At 50.7% G+C, this 15,885-nt stretch overlaps 1 protein-coding gene across 1 annotated transcript in view; it reads left to right on the top strand.

Annotated features, from left to right (window-relative positions):
• Positions 1–484: 484 nt before the first annotated feature.
• The window catches only part of SYNDIG1 (synapse differentiation inducing 1), a 69,486-nt gene continuing 54,085 nt past the window's right edge, over positions 485–15,885 (top strand). Inside the window, exon 1 of the mRNA XM_008074370.1 lies at positions 485–931. Coding sequence (XP_008072561.1) covers positions 503–931 — 429 coding nt within the window. The 5' untranslated portion in view covers positions 485–502. The remainder of the gene's footprint in view (positions 932–15,885) is intronic.

Here is a 15,885-nt window from a genome sequence, read left to right as displayed (position 1 = left end):
AGGCAGTAACAAGGCTCTGCATTCTTAGCAAGTCCCCAGGTGCTGGTGCCTGTCCTCAGCAGCCATTGAAGGTCACTCGGCAGAAAGCACCTTGGAGACCCCGGCGGGGCTTGTCTCAAGATCCCTGAATCCCAGATTCATGCTTGGAACCTGACAGCAATAGGAGATCCCCACTAAGCTGGGACAGTTCTCCTCACATTGCCTCCCATGTGAATACATTGCCAGGTGCAGAGATGAGTCCATCCCGATGGCAGTTTGCTGGCTCATTTCTCAGGGACTCTGTCCAAGGTGCAGAGCTGGGCAGTGCTGTGTTTTCTCCACCGATGGGCGTCTCAGCTGGCTAGTACAGTCTGGCACAGCACAGGTCGGGGTGGTTCACTTTTCTCCAGGGGCCACTCTTGTCTTATCTCTGCTTCCTCCTCCTCCAGGAGACATGGGTCCCCTGAGGCCGGTGTGACACCCCTGCAGCCCACCAGCCTGACGCTCGGCGGGAGGGAGGGCCATGGATGGCATCGTGGAGCACCAGAGCGTGCTGGTGCACAGTAAGATCGGCGACGCCAGCAAGAGGAATGGCCTGATCAACACACGGAACTTCATGGCCGAGGGCAGGGACGGCCTGGTGTCCATCTACCCGGCGCCCCAGTATCAGAGCCACCGCGTAGTGGCTGGCGGCCGGGGGGAGCCGGCACAGCAGCTGCTGGACCCCAACACCCTGCAGCGCTCAGTGGAGTCCCACTACCGGCCCAACCTCATCCTCTACTCAGAGGGCGTGCTGCGCCCCTGGGGGGACAGCGTGGCTGCTGACTGCTGCGAGACCACCTTCATCGAGGACCGCTCCCCCACCAAGGACAGCCTAGAGTTCCCTGACGACATCAAGATCCACACCCTGTCCTACGATGTGGAGGAGGAAGAGGAGTTCCAGGAACTGGAGGTCAGAGGATGCGGTGGGCAGAGTCCCCTGGGGGTGGGCAGCCGGGATTCCGGGGTGTGGGGCCAGGAACACCTGGCAAAATGTGGGTGTGAAGTTGGCGTGGGAAATGCAGAGACTGGGCCAAGTGCAGTGGCTCATACCTGTCACCCTAGCACTTTGGGAGACCGAGACAGGAGATTGCTTGAGTCCCAGGTTTGAGACCTACCTGGGCAACAGGGCAAGACCTCAACTCTACAAAAAAATAAAAAAATTAGCCAGGTGTGGTGGCACATGCCTGTAGTTGCAGCACTTTGGGAGGCAGAGGCAAGAGGATTGCCTAAGCTCAGGGGTTCAAGACCAACCTAGACAACATGGCAAGACCTCGACTTTACAAAAATTCCAAAAATTAGCCAGGCATGGTGGTGTGCATCTGTGGTCCCAGCTACTTGGGAGGCTAGGGTGGGAGGATTACCTAAGCCTAGGAGGTCAACGCAGCAGTGAGCCACGAGTGTGCCACTGCCCTCCAGCCTGGGTTACAGAGTGAGACCCTGACTCAATTTCTTTTTAAAAAAATGCACAGACTGAAGGCATTCTCTGTACCCTCCACTCCTGTGTGCTGTGCAACATGGAAGGAGGAGACAGACAGGATGGACAAAACCCAGGCAGGGATGCCAGTCAGTCAGGACCCGGGGTCATGGCCATGGAATGTGGCTGCACACAACAGTGCCAGCAGGCTTGTTGGCATCCCTGCTGTCCAGCACCCCATGAGAGAGGCCTTGGCAAGAGCCAGCAAGATGAGAGAGGGACACCTGCTCTAAACTGTGTGGCACAGACAGCCTGGGGTGTTCCTGCCATCGCACCAACCTCCTGAGATTGGCCTCTAGAGTTTCTACTGAGAGTGTATCGGTAAAGCTAAGCCCTGCTGGCAGGAATAGTAGGCATCAGTAGCCTAGCGGGAAGGCGTTTCTTTAGTGCACTGGGGTGGAGAGGAAAGGGAGGGCATGTGGATTACGTACACAGGTGTGGACATGGGCACAGTGTGGCAGAGCACAGCAGACATGGGATGGAGACATAGCATGGCAGGTCACAGTGGTCATGGGGTGGGTGTGGTGTGGCAGGGCACAGCAGACACAGGATCTCACCAAGTGCCCAATTTCACTTTTCTGAAAATAAAAATGAGTGACTGACCATCCGTGTCGTCGCCCACACAGTACCTGTTGTGTGGTCTACTCTTTCTCCCATCTCACTAAAGCATGTATTAGTCAGCACTTGCTATATAACAAATCAACCCAAAGCTTAGTGGCTTTGTACAACAGCTTTACATTTAGCTGTGATTCTGGGGCAAGCAGTCTGAGTGGGCTCAGCCAGGTGACAGTCCTGCTGGCCTCGTCTGGGGTCACTCACTTGTCTGTGGTCAGCAGCCAGCAGCGGGCCAGCTGTTGGCTACAGCAATGTGGAGACTGAACCACCTGCAGGCTATCCTGGTACCATGGCACAGCAGTGTGTCAGGGGCCCCAAGGGTGCAGAGAGGGAGGCCCCCACTGTACGAGGCTGTGCATGACTGTCTGTGCCCATGTGGGGTCTCACTGGCCAAAGCAGGTCACACGACCAAGCCCAGAGTTAGCATGGAGGGCCCACTTGGGGTCACAGTCTAGGAAGTGACAGCGAATGGGTGCCAGTACTGCAGCCGTATAGCAGAAAGTACCGACTATTTGGCACATTTTTCAGATCATCTCACTGTAAATATTGATCGCGCTCTTTCCAAAGGGCAACTCTACTTCCCAAAACATAAAAGACAAAATAATGTGAGTTTAGATTCACTGGGAATCCTATGGCTCCCTTGGCTCTCATCCAGGCAACACTGTTTCCTGAAAGGCACAGCTTTCAGAAGCCATTGCAGGTCCTCCTGTGGGAGCCCTGTACCCTGGATGGCTGCTGTCTCAGGGATTCCTGGCGTCCAGGGCTGCTCACTGACTCACATCTCGGCAGGAGCGCATAGAGGCTTCCACGTGCCTTGGTGGTGGTAGCTATAGCAGGCACAGGTCCTGTGACTGATTTTGAGGGCGCCTGGGGAAGGGTCTCACTGGTCAGTAGGTGTCACACGATGTGTCCTGCTCATGTTCAGTCACTAAGTACAGCAGCTCGCAGCTTGGTCAGACGGGGCAACTTCACGGGACCTCTGGGGCTTGAAGACACCGAGTTGCTGCTGTTCCCTATGTCACTGCACTCAGTGTGACCTGAAAACCCTCCCACCAGTGCCCTCAGGATGCTTAGGAGGGGATCATTGGGCCCACTGTCCCACAGTCCAAGGCCTCCTCCCGGGTGTGTGGCCACAGCGTCATCCAACTCCTGCCAGGAACTGAACCTGCCGCCCCCAGGAGCTCCACAGCAGAAACCCACTTCTCACACGAAATAAGCTCAAGTGGCAAGTCATCAGGGATGTGTGATGACAGACAGTTGGAACTTGAGGCCATGAGGTGAAGGGGCTGGCATCCATGGTTGAGGGGCCGATGGTCCTCTTACTGCCAGAAATGAGGTCCAGGTGCGGAGAGGCAGCTGATGCCACTTACTACCACATGTTGACCCTCTTGGACCCAGGAGACGTGGATGCCGGCCCTCAGAGCCTTTTTCCACTAGAAAATGAAAGGGAATGACACGTGCCTCTCAAAGGGACACCTGTCCACTGGGCATCCTGAGGCTTTCTGCTGTTGGGTCCTCATGGCACTGGGGCAGGGGACCGTCCTCCACCACACCAGGGGAGGCTGGAGCTGGAGAGTTTCCAGGACCATGCAGCTGACTGTGCTGGGCCCCTAGGTCTGAGACAGACCCGCTGACCCCAACTGGCCTCCTGGAGGTGAGGCTCCTCTTGCTGTCTTGGGGGTGACCAGTGCATTCCGGTGACTTCCACATCAGCATCACACCAGAGTTCACATTCGGAATACCAAGAACCAGCCAGGGTAGTCCCAGTCACTCCTCTCCCGTGAACCCTCAGCTGGGCTCTCTGAGACCACCGAGTCTGTCTTCCCACGTAAAGCTTGAAACCTGCTTGAGGACACAGAGTCTTACAGCTGCAATATTGCCCTCACAGACACCTCATTCATAAGTGTTGGGGTAGACACAGCACACATGAGACGAGGACACCGAAACACGACTGAGACACATCCACAGTGGAGAGGACAGTCACCTAGAAAAGACCAGAAAGAATCCAGGAAACAACAGCAGTTTGGAAGTGACTGCTGGAGTCTCCAGAGACGTGAGGGGAGGGACGTGCGGGTTTGGTTTTGCTCGTCTGGTTAACTGCCTTGTCCTTTCTAGACCCTTAGATGCAATGTGGAAGTGAGAGAGGCAGGGAACATCTGGTCAGGCTCCTGGTCCTAGGGAGCCCCTGGGCTTTGGGGATGGCAGTGATGCCAGCTGTGGTCACCCCGCATGCATGCAGCTTCTAGCCCTTCTCTCCCTGTAGCTCCAGCTCCCACCTGAGGGCATCCACTCTGAGTCCGACGACTTCTCTCACTGTTCCTTGTGTGACAGGTCTGCCGGGAGCCAACTCTCTCCTTTTTTATTTGCCCTCGCTCTGGGGGATGGTTTTGTGGGGCAGAGAGTTGCCATGTGATGGCTGTGTCCTTAGCTTGAACGCGGCCTCTGGCTGTCTAGCCTCCAGGCCTCCAGTGAAAAGTAGGCCCCGATGGCATCAATGGCATCCTCACCTGGATGAGTCTTGGATTTTCTGTGTCTGCCAGCAGTGTGACCAGCATGTCGTGGCATGGGCCTGGTTGTGTTTCCTGTCTGGGGTTCGTGGAGCTCCTTGAATCTGTAGGTCAGTTTTTTTCTTCGTGTAAGGGAAGCTTGGGTCATTCTTTCTTCAACTCGTTGCGCTTTCCTCACCACCTCAATGTCCCATTCAGGCATGTGGGGTGCTTGACACAGCCCCGCAGACGTCCAGGGCTCTGCCCATCCTCCCCAGCTCTCCTCTGTTTTCTGGCTGGGACTATCGACCTTTCTCACGTGCAATCCTCTGTTATGACGGATCTGCTGCTAGCCCCTGTGAATTCCCACTCCAATGGCACTTTCGCTTTCACAGTCTCCATCCATTACTTGGAATGGCGTCTGTGCCTTTAGTGACGCTCGTCAAATCGCTGTCATCATGCTCCCCTTCAGCTGTGGACACACGTACAGTCACTGCACTGACGTCTTTTCTGCTAAATTTGACATCCGCACTAGTTCTGTTTCAACTGGCCGCTGTGCTCTTCCAATGTGGGTCACACTTTCTTGGTTTATTTTTTTTTAACTTATATTTTTTGTTGTGGTTGAAAACTAGTCTAGACATTTGGAATAATATACTATACCAACTTAGGATTCTGATTTTCCCCCCAAGTTTGTGATGGTTACTTGCCATTTTTAAAAACTGTGTTTGTCCTGACTTTGTTGTTTTCAGGACTTAAACACGCAGTCTTTCTCCTTGTTAGTGTTTGGCCACTGACATCACACCTCAGTACGTCTTGGGTTTTCTTGTCTGTTTTCACTTCTTATTTCAATAGCTTTAGGGGTTACACATGGCTTTTGGTCTGGGCTTTAAGTATCTACCATCTTCCTATCCCCCATGCACATCATGTGCAACGGATGACATTTTTGTTTCTCCCCCTTCCCCCCGCTGGTTTTACTCTTTAACTCTGACTTGTTGTTCAGCCTGACTTCCTGGAATTCTCCCCTGGGCAGCCTAGCTTAGAGGTGAGCCAGCTGACTGTTGGTTGAGGCTGAGCTCAGATACCTAAGCAGGTGAGCTCTCCACTCTCTGCCAGTAGGCCTCATATGACTTCGGGATGCATTCAAGGCCCTGGCAGTTATAAGGTCACCTCAGCTTCTGCTGTTCATCTGGCCCTCTCCTGCTCCCTGTGCACCCACATGGCACTGGCAATGACCTGAGGGGAGCTCACCATCACCCACCTCCACCAATGCTGTCATTCCCAGGAGCTCCCTAGTGAACTCCTGGGTCACTGTCTGTTTGCCATCTGCCCTGACCAGGACTGAAACCTTGAGCTAGGAGAGCTGTGGTCATGTCCCATTTGAGGCTGTGTGTGACTTCCCACCCCGGCTGTCAGCCAACTCAGCCCTTCCCAGCGAGGAAGCCCTGGCCTCATCCTGGTAGAAGTACCTTGTGGACCAAACGAGGAGTAGACTAGGAACAGCCCAGGAAGAGGACATCATAGGTTTCCACTGTTCTGCTCGAAAATCAGTCATAGCTGGGCACGGTGGCTCATGCCTATATTCCTAGCACTTTGGGAGGTGGAGGCAAGAGGACTGCTTGAGCTCAGGGGTTCAAGACAAGCCTGAGCAACATAGCAAGACCTCGTTTCAACAATAAATAAAAAAAAAACTAGTCGGGCATGGTGGTGCATGCCTGTGGTTCCTTCTACTTGGAGGGCTGAGGTGGAAGGATCACCTGAACCCAGCAGGTCGAAGCTGTAGTGGCCATGAGCATGCCACTGCACTCCAGCCTGGGAGACAGAGTAAGACTCCAACTCAAAAATAAATAAATAGATCAGTCATTTTCATAAATTGACACCATTCAATATGTTGTTGCCGTCGGTCAACTTGAGAGCCCAGATATAGCCATTTCTGACAATTCTGTCCAGCTGTTTCTTGGGGGCGGATTCTGACCACCTCCTGATCGCCCTACGAGAAGGCTTGCTGGGATGTCGTCTACATGCTGGATGTGCATTTCCCAGCAGGCTCTGGACACTGACAGAAGCTGTGTAGGTGCCCACAGATGGCTTATGGCTAGGTTAAGGATTCTAATCAAATTAGTTATCTTTCAGTAACACAATATATATTTTCATATGGCATTAGAAAATTAAGTTACCCGTTTGTCTCCCTTGGAACAGTCTGTAATTAGGAAAATGTATTTAGAGATGCTAGGCTCTCAGATCTGCATATGGGTCACTCACTTAGGGAAGTCTGTCTTTCCTGAAATCATTTTGTTCCCCAGACTGCGGTAGTCACCTTATTCTGTCAAGAGACCCTGCATGAGGACCTCTGGCTTATCCAGAAATTAAACTTATGTTCATGAATAAATATCTGCCACTGCTGAAGGCACGCCAAACAATATCTAGCTTCATATTACAACACAGTTCAGATATCTACTAATCTTGCTGCAGGAAAGTGGCAGCATGCCCACCGTTATGATCCAGAGATGAGCCCAACTCTTATTTTAACTGATATTTTTCACATTTTTCTAGAAAACTATTTTACAGTGTTTTCTGAATACATAGAAGAAAAACCATGTCTGAAGCATCGCGGTTTGAGTTCATAGTGAACTCCCGTTTACAGGAAGAGGATGCAGCAGGCGGTTGGTAGAGCAGACCCAGTGACTGTCCATGTACTGCCTTTTCCCGAGTCATGCAGAGAGATGTGTTGCGTGTCTGAGAAGCCATGCCTGTCAACATCCTTAGAGGGCGAGGAGGCTCTGCCTGGGGCTAAACAGCCAACAGTTGCTCTTCACTGGTATGACGTGCTGGCCAGCTCATTCATTGGGAAGAGACAGAAGCAGATGGAGGTGAGAACGAGCCTCAGCTGGGGAGGCCTACTGGGTGACTCCCCTGGGCTCACTTTAACGGAGAGTGTATCTCATTTGCAAGAGGGAGAGGCACATCTGCGACCCTGGGCAGAAGCCACCGCTGGCTGAAGACCCAACAAGAGCTGTTTTCCTCATAGAAAATGAACCTGCATTGACCCCCACACTGGTCCCAGAGGATGCTAGACTGTGCAAACAAGAACAGCCTCTGTGTGAAGCCCAAACCTTCAGGACAAAAGACACGTGCTGCTATTGAGCAGCACCAACTGGAAAATGACCCCTTGGTGTGGTTCACTGGAAGCTTCAGCAAGTCTTTATTGATCCTTAGACTCATTTATAGGCAGAAAGTGAGTGGCTTACAGGGAGTCCACGTGGGAGGGGGTAGGTGACTAGAAATCCTGATTGGAAGAGGTAAAGCCACCAGGGCATCTGTGGAAGTCTATGTCTCCGTAAGACGGAACGTGAAAAGGAAAGGATCACGCCTCCAAGTCAAAAGTATATTTAGAAGCAGAACACGTGGCCTAGAGTCCTCTAATGTCACATAAGACATTACAATAGAGGCCTAGACGGTATAACAGAGATTCCTGAATGACTTGGCAGAGATGGCCATGGTGCTTCAAGGAGGCCTGACAGTGGAGGGCAGGAATGGGCCAGGGTGCCTGGGACCCAAAGGCAGTTGCAGGAGACAGGCATCCTTCTAGCAAATTGCGTGCCCTATGGACCGGGCTGGCAGCCTCTCCCTGTGTCTCCTGGGTGCCAGATTGTATGGAATTTCACCCTCATGCTTCTTCTAGAAGATATCAGGAAAAGTCAGCCACTGGGTGGACCGGCCAAGTGCTACATCTCTTCCTTGCAAGCTCTGACTTCATTCCTTTAAGATGCTGTTAGGTCACTGGTCCCCAAACAGCCTCCCAGGATCCCTGAGCAGTCAGCCTCCCTGCCTGCTCTCTCACTCCCTCCTTACCAGTCTCAGTGCCTCTCTCAATCTCTCCACCAGGATGCTTTCCTCCAACCTCCTGGCCACACGGCGCTCGGACCCCTCTTGTTTTAATCTCTATGTTTATATTAGAGCTGTGGGGTCCATGTGAGGATGTGCCACATTGGTAAATGTCATGCAAGTGAGGCCTGGGCTTCCAGTAAGCCCTCTCTCCTGGTAGTGGACACACTCCATCCCTCCCCTCCTCCCACACCCCCATCCCCATTGTTAGCTGTGCCCAGTGTCTGTTTCTCCTGCCTGTGAGCTGATGTTGGTGGGGCCCTTTATGGCAGAACACACAACATCCAGTTCTTGGCTTCTACAATGGATTGTCTATGTTAGACAATGGTCTCCAGCGGCACCCACACTACTGCCAAGGGCCTGCACTGTCTCCATCTGGGTTGGCTCCTCTTGAGGTGAGCCTGGACATGCAGGGCATGGCACACTTTGCTCTATGTGAGGCCAGCGGAGCCTCTGCTTCCTCCTCTTTGGATTCTTCTCTTAGGGCTTCAGCCCCTGAGCGCTCCCCCTCCTCTACCGTGTCCCTAGGAAGGACCTGTGCCTGCCTGCCAGCATCTGTCTCCTCGTCTCTGCCACCCCAGGAGGCTCTTTCCATAGCAGGGGCCAGAGGGCCCCCATGGCTGCACACGACCTCAGGAGAGGCATGCACATAAAGGCATTGCAGTCCTCTGCGATGCCTGTGTTTCCAGGAAGGAGCAGCCAGTCCTATCTCATGGAAGGAAGGGCGAGACCCTTGCACAACCTCTGTGGCAGGCTCGGGACCTTATTTTTGCTTCAGTTGGTAACCTGGAAGAAATCAGCGTGCTCCCAGAAGGGACTTAGTGCTCCTTCCTCAGGGCATCGTGGGCTGTGTGGGTTCTCCATGCCCTCTGACAGTCCAACTGCCCTCAGCATGGCCTGGGGGGAGCAGTCAGAAGACTTCCAGGGCTGCAGGGCCCAATGGCTCAGCCTCTATTTTGAGTCCCTCATCATAACCTAGCTGTGCGGGACTCCAGATTTGGAGATCAAAACTGAAAATGAAGATGGCATGGACTTTGAAGCAAATTTTAAAGGCATGTGCATATCATCTTGGTCACCCCCGTGCATCTCAAGTGGCAGATAGGATTTTGTTGTTTTGTTTTGTTTTTATAGACCAGGGTCTCACCTTGCTGCCAAGGTTGGCCTTGAACTGAACTCAAGTGATCCTCCTGCCTCGGTCTCCTAAAAGGCTAAGACTTCAGGTATATACCAGAGCGCCCAGCTAGGATTTTTAAAACATGATAAGCGAGGAAGTCCTGTATTTCTATAACCACTTGGAATGTGCTAGCTGAAGTCAAAGGCAAAAGGCAGTCACAGTACTTGGTGTCATAAGAAGGGTTGAAAAAAAGTGGCAGGCAATGTTTTCTTGCAGAAGATCCACATCCGTGAAGCGTGTTCCCCTGAGCAGGTGGTCCTGTGCTCACTACTCACGTGTCTTCCTAAGAGGGTCATGCGTCGCTATCCCCACTGGTGAGCCAGGGCTCTGTGAGGCAGTGCCAACCCATCACTAATTCTGAAACCCAGGAGCCTCTAGGGCCATGGTAGAATTCACAGTTGCTGGCTCATCACGTGCCTGCCTGGGGAGTTGTGCCACCCCAGGTCAGGGGAGGGGAGGTACAGGTGACCCCAAAGAGACTGCCTGTGTCAGGGACACCTGCCTGTTGATGTCAGCAATGTGGACTCCATAGTCATCACTCAGGGGTGGCCAGGATTCCCTGCCTCATCCTTACCTGTGATTTGACCACAAACAGAATTTCTAAATGAGGCATAAAAGGCAAGAAGAAGATATTAGGACCACAGACAGGCAGTGGCAGGGAGGGGAGGTGACTCGCTCATGTCTGTTGCCTTTCCGAGCTCGCGGGACCTGGCACCCATATCACACAGATGACGGCTCCAGCCAGCAGTGCTCCACCTTATCTGCATGACAGAATCATGTAGACAACGCATGATCACATCTGAAGTCACACTATTCCCAAGGCCCAGAGCACCCCAACGCAGGCAACAAGGGTCTCAAAGCCCCTAGGGAGCCCCAGAGACAGCCTCCCTGAGGACAGTGGTGATTGGCCCTAGAGTCTCATGGAAGGAAGGGACAGACTGAGCTTGAACTCCCAATCCCACAACTTTTCTATCCTGCCTTATTAACCAATCTGTGTCTCGAGGCCATGTGGCTCTACATCACCCAGATCCCTGCCAGACACCCCAGCTGGTTCCTCTTGAAAAAAACTTTTGTAAGTGTTTCTCCAGAAAAAAAGTGCTAACAAATATTGAACCCCAGTTAATGGCGTGAGTGCCAGAGTGTTTCGGGGGTGTGTGCTGAGGTCTCTGTTCACACTGAAATGTGTCCAAAAAACAAGATGGAGTAAGGGGAGAGAGGAGGTGAACAGATGGAAAATAATGGCAGAGTCATTGCAGGAAAGATGCTAATGTTAGATGAAGAGAAGGAGATTGAGCACTCACTGGGCCAACAGTAGACAAAGGGAAGAAGACTGAGCTCTCAGTAGGTTACTAGTAAATCAAGGGAAGGAGACTGAGTGCTCACTGGGCTCATAGTAGACTAAGGGAAGAAGACCGAGCACTCACTGTGCTAACAGTAGAACAAATAAAGGAAACCTATTACTCACTGGGGCATACGTACAGCTTCTCTGTGGGTTTTACCTGTGAGGAGTCGCATCTACACAGGCGACAGCAATGTGTCATCTCTGTGCTATTCACTGACTAGTCCACTCTTAATCTACTGTTAAGAATGATCACACACCAGTTCAGTGTCGTGTTTTGCCATATCTCAGAGCTCGCATGGACAGGCAATGTGTCTTCCAGCTGACTTCATTTACTAGATGGGCGTGTAGTGTACTGCTCTGGGAGTGAGATGGCCCATCATATCTAAACATCAAGTGCATGACTGCTGAGCTTCTAGAAGAAACGGAAAGCCTCCATGAGATGACAGTGAGCAAAATGCCTGCAGATTGCATATCTGATGAATATTTTATATCCAGAATATTCAAAAACCTCTCTAAACTTAAATGTAAGAGACTAAACAATCCAGTTTAGAAAGAGGCCAATGATTTGAACAGACAATTCATCAAAGTGGATATGCAAATAACACAAAGCACACACAAAAAATATGTGACATAATTATATCCAGAAAAACGCAGACCAAAACCATGGTTAGATGTCACTCTGCGCCTCTTAGAATGGCTAAAGCACAAAACCTGAAAGACTCAAGTGCTGACAAGAATGCAAGGCAATGACGGCTCTCACATATTGCTGATGGGAACAGCCACTCTGGAAACAGCTTGCTGTCCTGTAAAGTTAAGTTAAGCAGATACCATAGGACCCAGCAGTCCCACTCCTGGGCATTTACTCAGAGGAAGTGAAAACTTACCTTCACACACAAACTGCACACATGTGTCCACCATGTTTCTTTTTAACACCCATAAGCTGGAAACACAAGTATCCTTCGTTCACCCTGGCCCTTCCTTATCGAGGAACATTACTCAGGAAATAAAGAGAGTGGACCACAGATACCCCCAGCAACCTGGATGCCTTTTGGGGGTATCAAGCTGAGTGGAAAGGTGAGTCTCTAAAGGAGTCTACTGCAGGTTTCCATTTGCTTGATGCTCTCAAAAGGACGAGACTATGGGGACAGACACATGATTGCTATAACAACAGTTCAGGATTGCCAGGGGCTAAGGATGGGGAGTGTGAGAATAAAGAGAAAATGGAAAATGAGGGAGTTTGGAGGTGATGGAAGCTTATCCTGATTGTTGCTGTGGTTCCATGAGTCTATACATGCCACAAAAATTCACAGAGCCCTGTGTCTCTCTCTCACACACACACACACACACACACACACATACACACACACAGGAGGGTGGCATGGACATGCCACTGAAGTCCCACAGAAGCCTGCACTCCAGGGACAAGTGTCACACCAATGTCACTCCCTGGTTTTGATCACTGCACCCTGGTTATATAAGAGGCAGGGAGACATGGGAACTCTCTGTTCTATCTTTACCATTGCTACAGGAACTCTGTCTATTTTTGACATTTTTATGTAAGTCTAAAATTATTTCAAAGTGTGTATGTATATTATATATATATATATATACACACACACACACTCTTTAAGATTATTTATACATATGTACACATATATACATACATACATAGTATAAAGTCATGTGTGATGAATTTTAATATTCTTTGTATGGTCTCCAAACTGTAACTAAAAATATCTCTTAAATACATGCTTTTCTTTCAATAAAGCAGAACATTTTAGAATAGTGAAGAATTTGAATTGGTGGTTTTAAAAATGACTGTCATCCAGTTACACAGAACACCCCACTCCCCCTTGATAAATGACCTGAGGTTTGCTGTCATTGCATTTTACACCGAGGCTATCCTTGGTTAGAAAATACTCTAATTCTTGCAGATTCAGAAGCCTACCTGGGCTGCAGGCATTTCCTGTGGGGGGTGCTGTGGCCAGTGGGTCAGCCGGAGGGGCTCAGAGATGAGCGGGAGGTTTCTGAAACCACCCAACTATAGGCTCCCCTTCCCCTGCCTCGGACACTTGGCTCTCCTTCTTGTTGCAAGATGCAAGACATAGACCCTCGGACTGCACAGGGCTGGTGACGCTGGCCACAGAGGCAGAAGAGACATCAGATGGGTCATTGAAATCCAAGTTCCTCCCTGGAGCAAGACAGATGTGGCACTCACCAAGCCAAGGAGGCTCCTGGTACCTGAGGAAGGAGGAGGGCTGGTGGGCACAGGGAGTAGAGACGGCCACTGATGTCCACAGGAAGGGATGCCATAGCATTCACCTGCAGTTCCTGGTGCTAGTGAAAGTCTCAGAGCGATCCCTGTGTAGCTAGGTAGTGTGGAGAGATGGGTGCTGGCCTCCTCCATGCTGCTCCCTGCTCCAGGAGGGCTAACAACATTCCAGCTGCCTCTGCCTCCCACCCATCTCACCCTCCATCTGAAGTTGGACCCACTGCTCTGCTGTGATTCCTTCCAGCTCTCAGCAGAGGGTCTGTGCAGCCTTTGAGGTAGGCATCCAGAACCATGCTCTGGAGGCTCTGGGCAGTGGCATTCGGTGACCCTGTCCTACCCAGTCTCCAGCTCCTTGAAGAGCTTGACGTGCTGCATTCCCAGGGCAGGTGTGTGACACCAATGCCACTGAGTGGCTTCTCTGTGAAACATGCAAAGGACGGGTGTGATGAAACACCACACTGCCATGTTAGATGAATTATTCATGTCTCATAAAAAGCAAATTCAATATTTTTTCCAGTAATGCTCTTGGTATTTCTATTAAAGCACAATCAGAGAGAGAAAAAATGCATGCAATGCTGATCTTAAGAGGAAAAACATTCAATTTAAAGTATAAATTTTTGAGGGGACTTTTGACTTTTATTTATTTATTTATTTTTGTTGTCTGTTTAACAAGTAATTTATGTTAAATACATGGCAATTGTCTTTTATATTAGGGAACAGCTATGGCTTTAGCAAATTCTTTAGCTGTGACTATTTTATAATTTTTTTGAGTCGGGATCTCGCTCTGTTGCCCAGGCTGAAGTGCAGTGGCACAATCACTGCTCACCACAGCCTCGACCTCCTGGGCTCAGGCGATCCTCCCACCTCTGCCAAGTAGCTGGAACTACCACCACACCCCATCCTGCCACACACAAACTTTTTTTTGGTAGAAAGGAGGTCTCATTTATTGCCCAAACTGATCTTCAACTCCTAGGCTCAAGTGAGTCTCCTGCCTCAGCTTCCCAAAGTGCTGAGATTACAGGTGTGAGCCACCACACCCAGCCAGTCAAAACTATTTTAAATGCAAAAATGGACACAAATATTTTGTTTCTTTTTCTCCTGCAATAATTTCAGACTTTCAGAAAAGTTGCCAGAATAGCACAAAGAAATCCCATGTAATCTTTATCCAGATCACCAGTGTTGACTGTTTTGCCAAGTGTGACTTTCTGGTTTTGAAATAAGTTTAGGCTTACAAAGAAGTGGCGAGAATAGAGCTGAGATTCTCCATGTCCTTCTCGCCAGCTTCCGGGATGGTCCACGGTCACCACTCCTGCTTTATCCTTCTCTACTGGGGCGCATATATATTCTGAACCATTTGTGAGGAGGTTACAGACGTCATGTTTCATTACTCCTAAATGAATCTCGTGTATTTTCCGAGAACAAGCTCAGTTGTAAAGGTCAAGAGATGCCCAGTATCATCCCACCTGCAGACCCTACTTAGATTATCCGTGTCTTTTCATTTCCATTTCTGTCCTTCGTGGCAATACGACAAGAAACGCAGGTCCAGTGTCCAGTGTGGGTCCCACACTGCATTTTCTTACCACACCTCTTATTCTTCTTTGATCTGGAGCAATCTCTCCGTCCTTCCTTGACTTCATGACTTTGCTGTCTCCACAGAGTCCAGGGCAGTCGCCTTACAGACCATCTGTCCACTTGGACATGCTTGAAGAATCCTCATGACTGGACTCAGGCTGCTGCATTTCTGACAGAAACCCTAAGAAGGGGGTGCCATGCCCTTCCGGTGTGGCATGTCAGGAGGCCTGTGGCATCTGTTTGCTCCATGGAGACAATCAGTCCCTTGTGGTGGTGCCTGGCACACTTCCCGCTGGCCAGGTGACCATGCAGCTGTATGGCAAATGAGTGTCTTAGAGGGAGGAGCCTGAGACTTCTCATCAGCCATTCACATTTTCTTGCTGGTGTTCGTTGGTCCATGTCTGACCTGTGGTTCCTTCTGATTATTTGTGAGTTGACACTCCTTCTCTGGTGTTTGCAGTTCATCTGTCTGTCACTTTCTTCAGGTTGGCCACTGGCTCTACTCATCTGGGGCTCCTGTCGACACTGACAGTGCATTTATTGTGGCGCTCGCCTCACTCCAGGTCTGACAGCAGAAGCCTTCTGGCTGGCCCTGTGCCCTCTAGACATAGCACATCATTCTGTCGCAGTCCTCGTCCTCCTCCTGGTGACCCAGGCTGTTCTGAGTGCCTCTCACACACCACCCTGCCTTGAAGTCGGCCATGTCTCCAGCCCCAGTCATGCCACCAGAGAGTGGTTCAGGAAATGCAGCCTGGGTGCCAGGTGTGTGCTCACGATTTCTAGGCCCCCAGCAGTCAGAGGCAAGAGTCAGACGTATGCTCGTATGCCCATAGAGATATCTACAAAGCAGCACACATGCATATTCACATGTCTAGACCATTCTCTCTAGAAATAATGCCATCATGCCCGCCCCAGCTGGTGAACTCACACTGCTCGCTTGCTCCTCCCTGGCTGTGCCACATTCATGGTATGGGTGTGTGGCAGTTCATCTGATCGCGCTCCTTTGAACAGAAGCTCGGGTTGTTTCCAGGATTTTGCAGTCACCTG

The sequence above is a fragment of the Carlito syrichta genome, unplaced genomic scaffold (assembly GCF_000164805.1).
Source record: "Carlito syrichta isolate Samal-C Ts95f unplaced genomic scaffold, Tarsius_syrichta-2.0.1 Scaffold116466, whole genome shotgun sequence".
Classification (NCBI taxonomy): domain Eukaryota; kingdom Metazoa; phylum Chordata; class Mammalia; order Primates; family Tarsiidae; genus Carlito; species Carlito syrichta.
Note: the sequence above shows the minus strand (reverse complement) of the source record. Positions and strands in the feature narration are given on the sequence as shown.